This window comes from Aulonocara sp. 'chitande type north' Nkhata Bay, linkage group LG22 (genome assembly GCF_057382095.1).
Source record: "Aulonocara sp. 'chitande type north' Nkhata Bay isolate Kocher_YH1m ecotype deep benthic linkage group LG22, A_spYH_male_GT1.1, whole genome shotgun sequence".
Lineage (NCBI taxonomy): Eukaryota > Metazoa > Chordata > Actinopteri > Cichliformes > Cichlidae > Aulonocara > Aulonocara sp. 'chitande type north' Nkhata Bay.
This window is the reverse complement of record NC_141364.1, coordinates 18,338,886-18,353,525: the sequence shown is the minus strand read 5'-3', so window position 1 is coordinate 18,353,525 and position 14,640 is coordinate 18,338,886. Positions and strand designations below refer to the sequence as shown.

At 43.2% G+C, this 14,640-nt stretch overlaps 1 protein-coding gene across 1 annotated transcript in view; it reads right to left on the bottom strand.

The window, feature by feature from the left end:
• Positions 1-1,352: 1,352 nt before the first annotated feature.
• Positions 1,353-14,640, bottom strand: part of znf704 (zinc finger protein 704) — a 57,417-nt gene continuing 44,129 nt past the window's right edge. Inside the window, exons 3-9 of the mRNA XM_086279742.1 lie at positions 11,388-11,491; positions 10,031-10,308; positions 6,629-6,729; positions 6,114-6,408; positions 4,925-5,062; positions 4,757-4,848; positions 1,353-2,013 (exon numbers count right to left, since the gene is read on the bottom strand). Of these exons, the coding sequence (XP_086135868.1) occupies positions 1,899-2,013; positions 4,757-4,848; positions 4,925-5,062; positions 6,114-6,408; positions 6,629-6,729; positions 10,031-10,308; positions 11,388-11,491 (1,123 nt within the window). The 3' untranslated portion in view covers positions 1,353-1,898. The remainder of the gene's footprint in view (positions 2,014-4,756; positions 4,849-4,924; positions 5,063-6,113; positions 6,409-6,628; positions 6,730-10,030; positions 10,309-11,387; positions 11,492-14,640) is intronic.

The following is a 14,640-nucleotide window of genomic DNA, read 5'->3' as shown; positions in this document are numbered from 1 at the left end:
ATGAACATTTAAATAACAAAAAAACAAATTAGTTTCATGTTTTTAGTTTTGAATGCAACTGTTTCTTTCCAGACAATAGATTTGACTTAAACAGTAACATGTTGACAAAACCTCACTGTAACAAGCACGATGGCCTTTCAAAGAGTGACTTGAAGGCTGCGCCTACAGCACGGCTCGTTCATAAGGTGGCATTTGTGATGACAGAGGTTGGCGGTCATTAAAACAAAAAAAGGAGCGTAAAAGGAAAACAAATATATACAGGATACAGGAACAAACTAGAAACAGCTGATCAAAAGTAAGAGAGCGCCACGACTTTCAGGCGCTTAAACTGGACGAGTGTGTGTGAGTTTATCAGCTGGTGTTGGTTTTTAGAAACTCTGATGAAGCCTGTTTGTGCGCGAGTGTGCGTGTGAGAGAGTGTGTTTGACAGAAACCCTCCCAAAAAAGGTCGAGGCTTTCAGGACGATCTTAGAAAGCAGATGGAAAGAGTTGGTCCGCGTTTGTAAACGCTCGGGCCTCGTGATTCTACTTCCTGGCTCTGAGGCGGAAGAAAGGAGGCTTTTCAACCTGCTCTCACCTCAGCAGCCAATCACACAGACTCTCGTGAGCCAAAGCTTTGCGTTCTGAGTGAATTAAGTTAAACGCCAAAGGAGTGACTTAATTAAGTGCCGCTTTGCTCTCCCAAAATGAAAACAAAAGCTTGCTGCAGAGAATTTAAGGGGGAGCAGCCGCAAGCGGGCGGACAAATATTATTACTCTTTCTGTAACGTCCAGTCAGGAGATGACGCGGAAACACTTCCAGCTTTTAAAAGGGACCGCAAAGGAACTGCGTTACACAAAAAGTATCTCACTTTGGGTTTTCAGCCCTCCCTTCTTTTGGATATCAGGTCATCGGGAGACGCCTTTGTGGCAGATGTAAACAAACTTAATTTGTTGGAGTAAAAGTTGGTGCACGAGGGCGACTGCATTGAACGTTGCTGCTGACTTCCAGTGCTATGAGGAGGGTCTTTAACACACATCGTAGTAGCAGGTAGGTAAGCAGTCTTAGTTTCACCAAAAAAAAAGAAAAAGAAATAAATGACACCGACTACACTAAACATGGCACCTTAACCAAAAAAACCAAAACAAAACGTGAAGGACAGGATAAAGTTTTGGAGTTTTCGGTTGCAAAGTTGTCATGCATTCCCTCGGTGCTGTCCGGGAGGCGTGAGGGACCGTGATAAAAGATCACCTCAAAGTCCAGAATTGGATACAAAGGGACGAACAAGTCGAAGGAAGAACAAAAACTGCGAGCTTTACCTCCACGTGCTTTTTCATAGCTTTCTTAAAACGGACTTCAGAGAGTTCCCTTCTTCTTTTGAATAAAAAAGTGTTTTTTACTCTAATCTTTTGAGAAAACACACACTTAAAAAAAAAAAAAATCATTTGGCCTTTTTCTCAACCCCCTTCTTTGACAAGACTTTCATTTAAAAACCAGAGCTGTACAAAACATAGAAAGATGCAACACTGAACCCAACATTAAAAAAAGAAAACAAAAAAACTGCAGAAATCTTTTTTTTTTTCTTTACACTGTTTAGCTGCACCGAGGTTTTCCCAAAAACTGGGAAAGAAGGGAATGGCGAGCCCACGCTGGGAATCCCGGACGGCGATGTGAAAGGTGACTCTGCCGTCCTGCGGTTGCTTCCACAGCTAGAATGGTTCAGTGGAGCTGATGAGGTTGGGTGGGGTGTGGGACGGAGCCGGAGAACGAGGGCGGGGCCATAGCTGACAGACAGTTGCGATGTTGATCTGAAGAAAACCGAATGCATGCAGGATGACGCCCCCCCCCCCCTTTTCCCCTTGTTTTCCTCAGCTGGAAAACTGCATGGCTTGTTTGTCTGGCGAGCTGCGGGGGACGATCAGTCAGTGAATCTCTGGCAGGCCTTCTTCCAGCGGCACGCGGTGCACCACATGTCGCGGTTCTCCATCCCGTACACCTTACGGCACTTCTTCCCCTCGCCACGCACCTTCCGACTGGAGGAGAGATGAAGACCAACAGCACATGAAGCTGTTATATATTAACGACATAACAAACAACAGCACAACGCTTATAACACTGGGCGTTATTATTCCTGGACTCTTATTCGTCTTGCCCAGATGCCCACTGCAACTAACTGATTAGCTCTTGTCCCTTTAAGGCCAGCCTCCCTGGAAGAAAGCTTTTTTCTCACTGGTTGCCCCTCAAAGCCGCAGGAGGGTGGAGCTACTTAGGGACATCATCTAAGATGTCATAACCGAGCAAAAAGAGCAATCACGAGTTTTCAGCTCACAGAGATTACTCGTGTTTACACTGACCTCACTATTTGAAACTTTGTCCGCCATAAAAGCATACATTTGAAAACCAAAACCAGAAAACCATGAAGAGTACAACATGTTAGAGGTTAACATGAACACAAATCTATCTGACATGTTCCACATGTTTGCAGATGAAGTTGCTGTCTCAGCTTGTGTGTATCTTCTTCCTGACAACAGCGCATAGTTCCTCTGTGGGGTTCAGGTCAATGGCCAATCAGGTACAGCAATAACACGGTCAGCAAAATATTTGGCAGTTTTGGTACTGTGGGGAGGTCCCAAGTCCTCCCCACAGTACTCCAATCCTCCACTACAGCTGTCTGCAAACAGCCAGCCTTTACAGCAGTGACCTTCTGCGGCTCACTCTCCCTGTGTGGGCTGTAGATGATCGTAGAGGATCGTCATCTGGAGGACCGTAAAGCATGTAGTCTTCCCCATGATTGTGGCTGTGTTCGCTGCACTAGACTGACAGGCACACACTATTTAAACCGTGTTCATAGCAGTTTACTCAAACTCAAAATGAAATATTCTAATAACGTGAGATATGTTTATTTTTTAGCTGTAGGCCACAATTATCAAAGTTAAAACAGAAATGCTGAAGCATGATGGTTTCTATGTAATGAGTTTAAAATAGATTAAAATTTCACTTTCTTAAATAACTGATGGAACATATTCAACTTTTTACATTCTAATTTTTTGAGGTGCGTCCATATGTTGGAAGAAATTTCCTTTTTGCTAAGAAAAACATGACATCTGTCTCCTCCCAGTCCCACCATTGTGCTAAGCTAACTGGTTCTTTTTAATTACGCCACTGACTGCAGAGTAGGGCTGAACGATTATGGAAAATAATCTAATTGCGATTTTTTGCCCCAATATTGCGATTGCGATGCGATATGCGATTATTTTTTAAGGTCTTTGTCTTCTGTATTATTAAACAAAGACAAGCAATACATCATATAGTATGGCCAATACTATATTACATTAATTTTAAACTGTTCTTTCCTGGAAGACAGACCTCTGTTATGATGACATGAGGTGATGCATGAATTGATGACTGACATTTTTATTTTACTTCTTCAATCACAACAGTATATTTGAACATACACAATAGTTTATTTTTAGCTTACAAACATCTGAGCATAAAGTGCTGACAAGGAACCCTGGTGTAAACATTCAAATGAAAGTCAGTACAATGTGCAGATTGCAGAAATATACATAAAAAAAATCAGTGGCTTTACCACACTCAGTTTTTCGACATCTGTGAACTACTAGACAGTCATTCAATTAAAAAATAATATTAAATAAATAAAACTAATAAATAAAAAATACACACATCTTACTGATCTCTGCAGTCAGTAACATTACACATAAAGTGCAAACATAATAGCAATTGTATAAAAACACACACAAACACGCCTTTAAAATTTAAAGGCGTGAAATTGGACGGTCTAGTTCTGATTAGCGTCACCGCTGTCTCGGTGGAGTTTAATAAACTCGGCCGTCTGCTTCTTGCTATCTAAAATATAACCAGACACTGGTGTAAATTCTCGACTGTCTCATACTTCTGTTTAATAAGTTTTCTGTTTGACGTTTAGTCAGCTGTGTGAAAACCAAGGAGGAACCCACCCGGGGGATTAATAAAGTTTTATTTTATCTAATCTAATAACTTTAATCTCAGCCAAACCGATTTACTCACGAACAAACAAAACACTGAAAAAAGCCCAACAATAACATTTTTAGGTTGTCTAAGTGACTTATATATTACGTTTAACCCGAGCAGCGAAACTCCGCGGTGATCTGAAAATGATGTGCCGGGAGTTGTGCCGTTCTCGGCCGCATCAGTAACCCTCGAGCTCCCGGCTAGCTGTCGAGCTGGTGGGTAGCAGACGCCTCTGAAAACGTCGAAGCACTTTTGCAAATATGGGATATCTTGATAAACCGAGCAGATATTTGATGTTTACACAACTACTTTCTCGCCTGAAAATATGTTAAAAGTTTATTTTGTGACCCAGAAAGATTAGTATGAGTAATTTTAAAACTTAGTAGCGGCCGCCATTGCTGGAAACTGGAGTTTGGCTGGGCCGCATGAATTCTGGGATATGGTAGTAATTTGGACAGCCTTCGGCACGTCGCTGTGACGTAATCGGTCTACAAATGCGGCCTCAGGAGGATGCAGCCCATGAATTTGGACATGTCCAGAGTATAATCGCAGCCTTTGCGGTTAGAAAATTGCACTTGATCATGTCGCGATATTATCGCAAATGCGATATATCGTTCAGCCCTACTGCAGAGATAGATAAACACATATCAGAGCCTTATTCCATTTTTCAGGTTGCACCAAACAAGCTGAAAGAGAAAGGTTTAATTCGACCTTTAACTGAAGCTATAACCAGTCATAAGGTGAGACTCTGTGAGAGTCCAGTACCTGAGGGCAGCGGTGGCTCTGGGAGGGGACGAAAGCACTGCAATGGTCTGGGAACGTTGGTCACCAAATCCTTGGCTTTTACTGGGAGACACCTGGAGAACGAGAGCAGATCATGAATAAGAGAAAGACGAGCTGCGTGAAAGCAAAGGCTGAGCCAGGCTTTCTCACCGTGGTCCCGGTGAAAGTGACGGGTGGCGACTGCCAAGAGATGCTGAAACTGGAGCTGTTGGTGGGAGTGAAGCTGGTGGACGCCGAGCCGGCCGAGTTGTTGTTGCTGCTGGACGGGATGGACACTGGAGCCGTGGCCTGAAGGCAGAGGTCAAAGGTCACTATTTTTAACTTTTATTTAAATTCAGCATATTGGAATACTTTTATTTATTTTAGTATTTGTTAATTGATGCAGAGCTTCTTTGTATTGGGATGTCAGACAGTGGTTAGTGAAATCCTCTTACGAAGCCTCAAGCTGAACATTTTTTTCTGCTTTGAAACTCGATTTAATGATCAAGCGCCCTGAAGCATACCTTGCTTTAATCTCTTTTTTTGCTTCCAATTAAAGCCATAATTTATAAAATTATCATTTTGTGCTCAAGACCATAAACTAATCAGAAAAGTGTTAATGATGTCACAACCAACAGAGCTGAGGGTCTGTTCCCCATAGGCTTAGTATCAACTGGAACCAGGGGAGTGTCCCCCTGCTGGCCATTAGAAAGAAAGCAGGTGAATGACTTCCCTTTTTTTTTTACCCAGAAACTACACCTGTCCTTTACATGTTTATACTGCAGGCTACTGATTGGCTGGAGATGGGACTTTTCCATCTTTTCTGACACCGAGTTTACCCAGAGGAGGTTTCTTTTTTTGGGTCAGATTTCTCTTTCTATTACATTTTTTTGTTAAAAAAAACCCTCTTTTGTTATTTTCTAGGTGAGGTAGATTTTAATGGTCGGATAAATATACTTTATTCAAAGAAGGTTTTTTTCAAGGCAGATTTTTGGCCTTTATCAGAAACATAACTACTCATGTCAGACCTCAAGCGTGCAGCTCTGCATTAATATTAGATGCACAGATATTAATGGAAAGCTAATGGCGGTTATTCTTCAAACAATAATCTGAAAACCGAGGCTAAAATAGATAAATTGTGTCATTTTTCAACCTTTAATTAATTATTCAAACCTGCTGCTTGTGTGTTGATAGACCGCAACTGTTAGCACAGCTGCTATAGGGAGGGAGGGACCACAAGTCGCTGCGAGATCTTTAGTGTGTTTACGAACACTGTGACACATCGTCAGCGTAACAAGGACCTCGATAGTAATGTGTGAGAAACTGAGGGACGTATACAGAGCACATAAGTCTTCATCACCTGGTAGGCATGGTCTGTGTGGATGAGGTAGAGAGCGCTGGGTGCAGAGCGGCTGAGCGGCGTGGTGCCGCCGGCGTGGGGCTCCTTGGTGTCAGAGGGTTGAGTCGGTTTATGGGAGTCTGGCAGCTGGCTGACCGAGGGGAGAGGAGACGGGGGAGGAGGCGGGGGAGACAGGACAGAGGGCGAAGCTGGGGACAGGCTGCTCAGCCCGTCGGCCACCGAGTCCGTGTTCAGCTTAATCTCCGTGTAGTAGAAGTCCTCCTCACCGTCGCTGAGGTCTGAGTCACAGTTACGACTGGGAGACGAGCGCAGGGGCAGGACAGACAGAAATACATCATGAATGTAAATCTCCACCTAAAGGTCAGGTTAGCCATCTATCCAGTATCACTGGGACATATTACTATGCTGATAACCTGTAAGTCATCAACCAGAGGCAGGATATGAGCAGCAGAGCCGTTTTTGAGGCTTCGAGTGGACTTTATCTCAGGTGTGTATGCAGACCGTCTGTGTCTTACCCCAGGTGGATGGTGCGGATGTGTCTCTGAATGCCAGCGGCAGTACTCAGCACCTTGCCACAGTTCTTCCACAGGCACTTGAACATCACCTTCATGGAGTTCTGCAGGAGACACACAGCACATCAGTGTTTCGCTGGCGCTCTGATGCCAACTTCAGAGAGTCACACGCAACAACTGCAGGGTACATAACAAGAAATCGTACACATGAAAGCTTCTTTTCTCTGAAGGATGTGTTTTTAATATCTGCCATTAACACGGAAAAAGTTTATCTGCACCACAGACATGTTCAGATAAAGGTTACAGAAAAAAAATTTTTTAGGTTATAGAAAAACTCTCATTTTCATTAACGAGCAGGTGTACCTAATCAAGTGGACAATGTACAGTATAAAGTCACTGATAACATTACAGTTCGTTTAAGACTGCACAGAAATGAAAATTCGCTCAGGTAGCAAAGTAGGTACAAAAAAATATATCCACTGTACTATTATAATCCATTTAAAAAGTGTAAAATTTAAATTGCAACTTGCTCTTTTTTTGCACATCACATGCCATTTTATTTTAAACGAACAAACACATACATAGAAATTACAACATTCTGATGTAGGGGCTGTTTTTAGAGTAAAATAACCATAATTTACAAAATTAAGGCGATATATGGAGATAAATGAAATTTCTCAGATTAAACATGCTGCTGCACTGCCTCACTAACACCCTGCTAGTATTCATTGTTCAACGTCATACCTGTCCTAGATTAAAATGCAGATATGCCATGTTTACGTTGGGAATTTAAAGGATTTAAAGGACTTGCAGTCTCCTTCAGAGTGATCAGTTTATGATACCATATTTAAAGTCTTTGCGTTACACTATAAAGTGTCACTTTGAAATGATGTAGATTAAAACTAGGGAGGAAAACAAAATAGACACACAGCTTTAATGCAGCATCTATCTCTGGTGTTACCGTGGACACAATGGCGGTGATGCTCCAGTGTCTCTGATCTGCCTAATGTAATTAAACCACCGGCGCCCTACAGAGACCGTGTATTGTTTTCATGGAGTAAAAGAGCCCCGTGAACTTCCTCCCTGCCCTCCTGCACTCTCGCTCCGAGCTATTATAAACGGTCTTATAGCCACGTCTGTCAAGCTATTGTTAAGCAGGCTGATTTAACTTTGACAACATGTTTTATTTCTAATTTTCTCTCTCTTTCAGAAACACTCTCACACATACACACAGCAATCACGTGCCCCCCTTCCCCGATTGCATTGTTTTGTCTTTGCGTAACAAAAGCCGATTTTGTGTGTTGGCGAGCGTGTGCGCCCCTTTAAAGCAACATTTCACAGTTAATTAAATGGGGAGCCTCAAACGGTGCGGCGCTGCCAGGAGAAAAACAAGAGCACGCGAGTAGCATGTAGATAAGTTCACGAGGAAGCCTGGCATCTGCACGTATAGATTGTGTGAGTGCGACTTGTTAAGCCAACATTATAGGAGCTTTCGGAGACGCTGTTCAAGCCTCCGTCTGCGCTCTCTTCCTTTTTCATGTAATTCCTGTTAGTCACTCTTTAATTTTTCATCCACAACCTTCATCTCTCTTCCCGTTTCTCCCTCTCTTTCTCCTCCCTCCACGCCCTTCTTTGTGATCTTCCCAATTATCCGAGTACACTGCGCCAACGTGGAGCTCACTAAAGAGTCTATCGATTTCCCCCCCCCTTTTCTTTTCTTTTTTTTTTAGGCCAGCAGAATCTTTTCTGTTTGCCGTTGAGGGAATTCAAATCATTACTGTGTTTTTGAGAGGAGCTACACGTGAAGGCTGAGGAAGTAATTATTAAGGACAAATGTCTGGGGAGGACACACTCAAGCAGCGAGAACGGAAGAGAGAGGGGAGAAAACAGAGGCGAGAGCAGGGGAGAGGAAAGAATGAAAGGAGGGGGAGATGGATGATACCGTCGGCAAACTGGCACACAGGAGCGCTGATAAGCAGAGGAGAGCCCCGAGATGAAGGCAGAGAGAGAGAGAGAGCGACGCAATATACGTCGGACAAAATAACGAGTGACAGCGTGGTGTAGATGTGATGAGCTGTCAGTGGCGCGTAGTGATGAGACGAGGTGAAATGATTAGTGTGAAAGAAAGTGTGTGTGTGGCCAGGACGCGTGACACGAAACTCAAGACCGGAGCAAAAAAGGCTTTGTGTCCTTTCCTGTCCAATTTCCCTCTCCGCCTATCAATCAGAAACTAAATTACATCAGTAACCTCATAGGTTAATATTGCAGAAGAGAAATCAACCAGCTCATGTACATGTGGCGGGATCTCAAAGACAAGTTCACGACCTTTATTCTTACCTCCAGATATGCCTGCTATCAGGATCAGTGTGACTGTTTCCTTCAAAAAAAGCTTTTAATGCACCACACGGTAATAAAAGTGAAGCCACAAGTGGGACAAAAGCACCTGGGAAACATATCATCATATCTCCTTCCCTTAACCCCGTGATGATTAACTACTAACAGTGCCGATGTTTAACAATGAAAAACTGCTACCATGTTAATATGGTTGTATCAGAAATAATCCAGTGCTGATAACTCCCTGATTGACAGTCATTCTTATTTCTCTTGATGCTGCATTGATGGCAGATGTTTACCAGGTAACTTGGCTGCTGATTGTTATCCATGAAGCATAACTGCTTTTGTACAGTTAAAGTTCTTCAACAGTATTTTGAGTCTAAAAACACACACTAACAAAAATTAAGTTTAACCATTGAGTTTGGCTCAAATCTTTATTGGCTTCGTCTCTTTTCTGCTAAATTTACAGAACCATCGAGATGATATTAGCATAAATTCAACTGACTCGAAAAATCGTGTTGGGAAAACACAGCGTGCAGTGGTTTTCATCATTTTGAAGGGGCATTTGATGCTCGTCTTTGTTTTCTGTGTATATGATTTTCCCTGTACAGCAGTGATACTCGCTTTAAAGATTTCAAATCACGAGGTCAACGCATGTACAAGTAATCCCTCACAGGGAGTCGGCTCAGTCTGCTATAAACACTCCGTTTCATGTGTTTTTTGTCCTACTCTTGGCTCTGTCATTGAGTAAGGATATAGCTAATATGATCACCTCAGTGGCCTCACCCTCCTCCACCCTCTCTTTAAAAGAAATGTGCCTTAAAAAGACCATCTGTGTCAGACAGGGGAAGCGCATCAAGATCACAAGGCGAGAGGCAGGGTACACCCTGGACAGGTCGCCAGTCTGTCACAGGGCTAACACAGAGAGACAGACGACCATTCAGACTCACATTCACATGGATAATCTAGAATCACCAATTAACCAAACCCCACTAAACTCATGTCTTTGGACTGAAGCCGGAGTATCCAGAGAACCCACACAGGATTTTTACCCAGCTAAACTCTATTCACCTTGCGCTTGCGAGGGATGGGCTCATCAAAGAGCAGGCTGCTCCCGTCCTGCTCATCCAGAATGGGGTCTTCAGGTCCTGCGGGGCCAGGCCCCACCCCTCCCAGGCTGGGTACACGGAAGGGCTTGAAGCTGTCTGCAGAGAGCGGTGGGGATGGTGTGGAGGGGTTGGACTGATCGCTCGGAGCAGACCAGCTCCAGTAGCCCCCCGAGGAGCTGTTGCTCGATGGGGTGAAGGGTCCGGCCGAGCCGTTGTCTTTCCACGATCCACTCAGACCCTCTGAAGACACAGAGGAACAGGAGATGGAGAGTTTATCTAACAGAAGCTCAAACTTCTTTAGTTATATCTGTAAATGCTACAAACACAACAAAGGATGAGATCAAGACATCCAATTAGGTTCAGACAGCTATATTTGCACTTCACAAAAAAAGAGCCTCCCAGAAGCAGTCTTCACTATGACACAAGAAAATAAAGGTTACTCTCCTGTTGTGTGATTCCACCGAGACACTTCCAAGGTCTTCTTTTTTTTTAAGATCAAAGAAGAGTTTCTTTTGAATATCAGCCACAAAAGGCATTTCACTTAGTGAAGCAGGGGAAAACTTTGCAGTGATTGTACATGTGTGTGTGAGAGAGACAGAGACCCAGTTTGGTTTAGTGAAGCTGCTTCCTGGCAGGGTGCCTCTCTCTTCTCTCTTCACTCGTTTCTTCGGCAGAACATTTAACATAAAAGAGGATGTGGCTCAGCAGCAGCACAGGCTCTGAGTGGTCAGAACAACAAGACTACTGGTTCATTTGAGAGATATCAGCAGTGCTCTGTGTTCCGTGCACGCTGTGTGATCTCAAACTACATGACTACATTTAGATAAAAAGTGTACAGTTAGCATTTAAAGCCCAGTTTGTTCATCTGTGCATGACGTACGGCAGTGACACCACGTGCACGGTGGTTGGCTGCGCGTCTGCTCGGCTGGAAGGACAGCAGGCTGGTTACAAAGACCGCCTAAATGGTTTCACGAGATTGCGGTTGTGGGGCATTTTGGACTTCCGCCACTTTGCCGAGTGGCAGAGATCCAGACTCATTGTGCTTTTCTTTGGATTTCCACAGCTCATTGATGAGATGATCCTACAGCACAGCAGGTGGCAGTAATTTATCAACCTTAAGCTTCCACATGCATTCACAAGATAACAGCTGTGAGGGAATGAAACACAGCGTACAGGAAAACACACAAATTATTGGCTCAGCGACTTGTTTTAGTTCGCTTTTCATAAAACTTCTGCTATGTTATTAGAAAAATAGCCAAGTGACGCATAAAAAGGAAATATTTATTTACGGCTGTTTATTTAGTACTAATGATGCTTACCACTGACTCTCACAGGTGGGCTCCTCACCAGCGGGCTGGTAGAGAGGCTCGTCAGCACCATAGCGGCCGTCACTTTGTCCATATCCACTTCCTCCTCCGACCGCCTGTGGAAACAGAAACAAAAGAAAACTTTACTGAGCTGCTTCCAATCAGTTAAAGAGAAAGACCTGATAACTCTCTTCTTCACAAATAAGTCCAGACTATTACACTTTTTTCTTTTTAAAACGGATAACAATAAACACACTACAGGCACATTACCATTTACAGGAAGCTCGAGAGCTCAGCATGTGTTTGTCTTCTTCGCTGCTCGGCCCGGTGTTTTTAGAGGGAAAGCAGATGTTGAGGTTTCCATGCTGCTGCTGCTGCGATGACTGCAGCAAAAACTGCTAATTACATTCAAGTTGGGTTTTTTTGTTTGACTGATGCAATCACCCAGACACCATTAAGAAAAATAAACAGCTAACAGAATAAAATACAAATAGAAACTAGGAAACTGATTTACTGCACAGGATGTTGCAGGCTGCAGAGATGACACACTTCACCCCTGTTGTTAAAAAACAACAACAACAACAATAACAACAACACCCAGCATCATTACTGATGCATGCAAAAAAATAATAATAATGAAGAAATACGAGGAAGTCACATAAAAAAAAATTCAATATTGATCGTCTCTGCAGTGTTGCAGTATTCTGCTTTGTGCACGATCCTACTGATAAAAAACAAAACAACAGGGCAGGAAGGAAAAATGAGAGAGCGGGGACATGTAATAACATTCACCGCCTCTTCTAATGGACAGAACAAAGCACCGCTGTCACACCCACCGCTGAATACCACAGTCAAAGGCTAGATGTCGTTCTCAGTGTTTATTTTTGGAAGGGTTTTGAGGCGCACACGCTCGGTTTCAAGTTGACTCAGTTTAAGAAGCCAATAAACACAGCTGACATTGAAACTTAAGGTTACTAAATGCATCCGTTTTGTGTGTAGATACAGAGAGGAAAGAAAATGTGAGTCTAGCTTTATCTGCTAAAAGTTTTCCAGAGTGGAACCAGCCTGCAGAGAAGAACAAGGTGCGGTTTTGCTGCTTTGGCAGCAGGAACAGGAGAAAGAAATTTTAGGTCAGTGTTTGGATAATTGACAGCTCTCCTAAAATGTTTATACACGGAGAAAGACGACTGGTTATTTGCTAAAAGAAGAGTGCAGCTGTTTAATGACTGCATGCTGATGAGCCACTGACAGGGTCACGTCCATGCAGCGGTGAAAACACTCAAACACATAAAGATGATCTCTACCGGGAATGCTTGCTGGAAGGTAATAAGTAAATCTGCGGTCTCAGGTGAAACGGTAACTAAATGTTAATTAAAAGCGGGTTTCATTGCCCAGAACAGCGTTCTTGCTGACTCAGAGTGGGCCTCTGGGAAGCAACAAGAGAGGAAGTGTGATCGATCAGCAATGTGTCAGCCACACTGGCCTAGAGACCAGTCAGGGTAGGGAAACGTGTATGTCCTGACAGGTTGGTGAGTGTTTGCTGGAGGCTGCTCCCTGTTACCAGGTGAAAGTGGTCACAGTGAGGGTGGAGCGCCAAAAAGTTCCTTGTGAGCTCTTTGGTCCCTAGCAGATTGACACGGTCGCCAAGGGTTTGCATTGAAGACACCAAGTGATCGGCAAAGACTCGCCATTTACTCTCTGAGCTTTAGTAAAAAAGTGTGAAACGAACTGGAAACGGAGAACGTTCACCTTAAAACTTTTAAAGCTATGCCTCAGCAAAAGATGCAGCTTTTACTTTGAAGGTGAGTGTTCACAGTTTCTGGTTTGCGTCACACCTTTTCAAAGTTCACTGAAGCTCAGTGACTAGTTTGCAAGCATTTGCAGTCTTTCTTGCACACCGTCTACTCCTGACTGAAGCGATTGTGGGGAGGATTTCGTTCCAGCGTGGTATTCCTTCTTATGACCAATTTCATGCTGGCAGCAACTTCACCAGTGACAGGTGGTCTCTAGGACGGCGTGACCAGGACTTTAGCAATCTACTTCAGTCATTTCCCTAAAATGGATCCAGCACTGGGTCGAATGTACACAATTCTGATAAAAAAAACTTTTACTGATCAGATCTGAGGAGCAGTTTTCACAAACATAAAACAGGTGAAGCTTTATTTAAAAGACATTTCGTGACTTTTCATTGGAAAAAGAAGAAAAGAAGTTAAATATAAATGCAACGACAGGTTTACGTTGTAGAGAGGCTCTTTAATGCCAGCATCTTCTTGTCAGTAGTTTCGCTGTGAATAAACGACACTTTAAAATTTATGTGAAAGTAATTAAAAGCGTATTTACTTCACAGGGGAAAAGAAAAGAGCGATGTGAGCAGAGAACAGGAGCGCGCTAACAAAGGAAGAGCCTAAGCCTCCATTAGCTGATATCTAATTTATTACCCTTTCGGCTGTTGAATATGATGTCATTACAGCCTCCACATAAATCAAGAAAAGGAGCTGCACGCACAAATGCCACTTTTACCCCTGACCCCCCCATCTCCCCCAACCAGCCACCCAACATCACCATTAGAAAAACCCACTTCCTGGTCACCTTGGGAGGCCATCATGTGACTGTAGATATTATATCCACGGTAACAACGACAGACAGTAATTGCTGGGCGCTTTGTCAATCTTGAAATATGAAAGAGTAAATCCCAGGAAAACACATTAGGAAGACTCATAATTAAGATGTGATGTATGAGATGACGAGGACGAAGCTGAGAGAGCGGGAAAAGGGAATTTCCCAAATCGCATTTGTCATTAGTGGCCTTATCAAACTTAGTTTCCATCCAAGTGCTTATTATGGCTGTAATTAAACACACGGGGAGAGCATGCATGCACGCGTGTGTGTGTGTGTTAGAGAGAGGCCCGTTAAAACACATGATACATGTGACACAGGAGACAGGGTGGGATGGTTAATGGATCGGTAAGTGAATTCTGAGAAATGAACTTTATACCCTGGCATGTTTGTGTGCGTCTCTGTGCGCTTTAATATTCTTACTTCACTTTATTTGTAATAAAACATCTTCTCATATCCGATCCCTGGAGCTTCCTAAAGGGAACATTATCTTGGATGTATAGCTTCATCAACAGAAAACTAGAGAGGAGGTAAAGGCCTTGTTTACTAATGCAGATTACATGAAATGGATCCATGTAATTTTATCTTGCTGCTGGCTATTCATAAATGGAAAATGAGTTTACACTATAGATGCTGTTAATGCTGCTAA